The following is a 4,341-nucleotide window of genomic DNA, read 5'->3' as shown; positions in this document are numbered from 1 at the left end:
TATCTGTCCAAGAGATGATACAGGATCAACTGGAAGCAAGTTTTCTTGGATTCAGTGCCGTTTTTTATTTAAGGAGTAATGATATTACACTGATTTGTTGCTCATGGAATAATTTTCCTTTGTACAAATGGGCTATTCCATTTAAAATCCACACTGGCCCTGTGGAAGATTTAGCTAAAGTCTTCCACAGAGGGAGTATGAGTTTTGAATAGAATAGACAGTTTGGTAACTGCCATTTGAAATACTCACTCCAGTTGTGGAAGATATAGGTGAAGCCATAATACAGAGGGAGTATGGGTTTCAAAATGAATAACCCTAACCAATTACAATTGAAATTCATACTCCCCTTTGAATGATATTTCCAAAATCTTCCACAGGGGTAGTGTGGATTTCAACTGGAATAGCCCAATGTACACATTGCTCTTGTGACTTTTTTTTCCAGTTTTCAATATCAAATTTTTTCAATTTACCACTGTACTGACACAAAGTCATTATTGTATGTATTTCTTTGTCACAGCAAATGAAGGGTGAGTTTGAGACTCATGAGAGAGATCTGAGTGATATTGACATCCGTGCCAAAGCCTTGATGGAGCAGACAGCCACATCTTCAAACCAAAGACTCAAACAACAAGTAGAAATCCTAAGGGTATGTATCAGCAAGTAGACTTGTGTTCCTCTCTTAATGGGAAGTTCTGAGTTCTGCTCATTCAAGTTGAATTTATTGTACTCTTAATGGGAAGTTCATAAGTTCTTGGTTGTGATCATTCAAATTGAATTTTAATGGAAAGTTCATAAGGTCATGGTCATGATCATTGAAGTTGAATTTATTATACTCTTAATGGGAATGTCATAAGTTCTTGATTGTGATCATTCAAATTGAATGTATTATGCTCATACTGAAAGTATATAAATAATACCACTGAAACACATATATCATCAGGATGCTCATTATCTGATGCTCTAACTAATCACGATAGCAGACTGAGCCAACAAGACTAATCAAATCACAGTCCTAGTAATTCTATGGCCAAATATTAGAATTTACCTATATTTCATACACTCCTATATCAAAGCAACCAATCAGAAAAGCTGTTAGAAAAGTACTGAAACATGCATTGATTGTGTATATTGTGCACTCCAGCGTACTACGCGCAGTGTTTCAGCGTCGCATAGGATTGATTCATTTTTCGGGCGGGTTGATGCATTTATATTTGGTTCTGTTTTCCAACATTTTTAGTGATAATTTGTTATATAAAGAAAGTAAAAATCACATGTTTTTTCTTCTTGTGTATGAAATATATTAATAAACTTGTATTACTTATTGCTCGAGAAATTAGACAAAATAATGCACTTGCGCTGATGTTGATGCGTCTAATGCACTCCCCTCTTGGGCTCGTGCATTAGACGCATCAACATCAGCGCGCGTTCATTTTTTTTTCTATTTTCTTCCAACAAGTAATACGCGTTCATTAACCTATAAATATATATTTTCACTGATATTAGATCTTACTTGATCAAAAGTGTTAAAGAATGAAAGTAAGGTATACTTTTTAGCCTGTGCGACATCTATCATCTTATATAAATGCAATAACATTATTTTGATCAAAATAATGCCTTTTGCCATTTGCAATTCAGCCATCAGACTCATTTCTACTGAGATAACGATGTTATATGAAATGATTTCTCTAATAAAAAGATTCCACTTGTTATTGACATTATCATTAGGTTCCTTTAAGTTTGATTCTCCAGGTGATTTAATACTTCCGATGTGTGGATAAACCTGTAATTATATACATTAATCGTCTCTCTTTTATAGAAAAATCTTGATGATCTTGAGCACAAGTTCCGTAAGTTTCAGAAACCGGCGGACTTTGAACCAAAGATGACGCATGTGAGAGGTATTCTAGAGAATGTGAAGGAAGGTGTTGGTGTGCTTGATTTAAAGAATGGAGAACCAGAAGTTATACAGACACAATTGGATGCATGCATGGTAAGAAAAGCACTATTTAGGATGAATTCCTGGCAGTGGCAACAGCACTGATTAATGGCTATCTTCTAGATATTACATTTCTCTTTATATGATATGATGAAAATTACAGTACCTACAAGTTCCAAGTAAAATGTAATGACTGTTTGCTACAATTACCACTCAACCTGTTCTGATATGAGTCACATATATTTACAGATTTTGTCCAGAATGTCTTATAAATAATGATTCTCGGTGGTATGATGTCTATGATTTCGCAAGAAAAAATATAGTTTGAGTTTGTTATTTCATCAAAAATAATGTGTCACAAAAAGTGGACCATTTTGCCACTGACAAAAAATGTCATGTCAGTGGTTGAATGACAGAATGCTACACTGACAAAAATGTTAGAATGCTGCACTGACAAAAATGTTATGTCAGTGGTTGAATGACAATGCTGCACTGACAAAAATGTTATGTCAGGGGTTGAATGACAGAATGCTGCACTGACAAAAATGTTAGAATGACAGAATGCTGCACTGACAAAAATGTTATGTCAGTGGTTGAATGACAGAATGCTACACTGACAAAAATGTTATGTCAGTGGTTGAATGACAGAATGCTGTACTGACAAAAATGTTATGTCAGTGGTTGAATGACAGAATGTAACACTGACAAAAATGTTAGAATGACAGAATGCTGCACTGACAAAAATGTTATGTCTGGTTGAATGACAGAATGCTGTACTGACAAAAATGTTATGTCAGGGGTTGAATGACAGAATGCTGCACTGACAAAAATGTTATGTCAGTGGTTGAATGACAGAATGCTGCACTGACAAAAATGTTATGTCAGTGGTTGAATGACAGAATGCTGTACTGACAAAAATGTTATGTCAGTGGTTGAATGACAGAATGCTGTACTGACAATAATGTTATGTCAGTGGTTGAATGACCAATGCTGCACTGACAAAAATGTTATGTCTGCATGGGTATGAACCAAATTATCTTGTCGAATCAATTTCATTCTACAACCAAAACCATCGCGGCTTGCATTCTGCAATGGACAATATACACATCTTTATGTACCAAAATTCAACCCTAAATGCCTGAATTCAGTTTTCGACAAGAGTTTTTCTCTTACCACACCTGCACTTAGGAACTCACTTCCATCTGAACTCCGTTCTGCCGTTTCTCAGCCAAGTTTCAAGAAAGGTCTCAAAACTTTTCTATTCCCACAATGATCTGGCTGCTTTGTTTCAGTTTGCTGCTTTGTTTTGCCTTTCAAATGTTTTGTCTTCCATCTTGGTACTGTAGACTTTATGAAATGGTGCCCTATAAATGCCTTGTATGTATATAACTGCTTTGTTATCAGTATGTTCAAACCTGCTGAACAAAAAATGTTCTGAAGTATAGTTGACCATCATGTTTCTTTGTTACAGGGCTTTTACAAAACATTAAGTGAAGTCAAACCAGAGGTAGAATTTGTCATCAAAACTGGACGCGGCATCGTAGAACAACGACAGCTTGACAATCCAGCTGAGCTGACAGAACGCCTCAATCAGCTGAAACAACAGTACAATACGCTAGGCAAGCGAGTCACAGATGGGAAGAGCGCCCTCGAGAAAGGACTGAAGTTGTCTCGGAAAGTAAAGAAGGAGCTGGTGGCGCAGAAAGAGTGGATCCAAGAAACAGAAAATGAAATTTTGAAGAGAGAAGCAGCTGATAATGGGAATGCGCCACAGAGTATTAATCAAGAATTGGACTGGTGCTCGGTAAGTTTTAAAGAAAAATAGTCATGAGCCACAAACGTTTGTAGACGCACCACACTAGTTGATGGATTAGACCGTACCCTCTGTTAAGGAAAATGTTAATAATATTACACCAGTATTTTGGATATGAATGTAGCCATGAATAAGTTCTCATGTTGAATAATTGTGTTTGTATCATGGGCAAGTGAATGGATGTTTAATTTGTACATAGATTTAATGTGTATTAATTGTCATGTTTGTGGCTCGAGCAAACTGACATATGAAAATATTGAGAGAGACTCAGTGGGGATTGAACCCCGGTCGCTGGATTACCGGTCCCGAGTCTTACCACTGCACTACCCGAGTTCATAGTCGGCACTCGGGCATTCTCTACTTACGTCCCCATGATAACTCTCTGATTGTGTCTCAGAGGTCAATATTAATTTGTGTCTCGCATTGTCTTATGCCCTGCTAGGGTGAAGCATATAAGCCGACACCTTCTTCAGTATGTATTAATTTTACTGATTATTCATTTCACAGTAATGTAACTAAATAACAAAATTGTTTGCACACTTTTAAAAAGTTACAAAAGTCTTATTATATTAAACTAGGAATTTAGTAATGA

At 36.2% G+C, this 4,341-nt stretch overlaps 1 protein-coding gene across 1 annotated transcript in view; it reads left to right on the top strand.

Annotated features, from left to right (window-relative positions):
- LOC140157257 (dystrophin-like) overlaps window positions 1-4,341 on the top strand; it is a 392,916-nt gene that overhangs the window by 931 nt on the left and 387,644 nt on the right. The window contains 3 exon segments of the mRNA XM_072180385.1: window positions 518-646; window positions 1,817-1,990; window positions 3,408-3,740. Coding sequence (XP_072036486.1) covers window positions 521-646; window positions 1,817-1,990; window positions 3,408-3,740 — 633 coding nt within the window. The 5' untranslated portion in view covers window positions 518-520.

The sequence above is a fragment of the Amphiura filiformis genome, chromosome 7 (assembly GCF_039555335.1).
Source record: "Amphiura filiformis chromosome 7, Afil_fr2py, whole genome shotgun sequence".
Classification (NCBI taxonomy): Eukaryota; Metazoa; Echinodermata; class Ophiuroidea; order Amphilepidida; family Amphiuridae; genus Amphiura; species Amphiura filiformis.
Note: the sequence above shows the minus strand (reverse complement) of the source record. Positions and strands in the feature narration are given on the sequence as shown.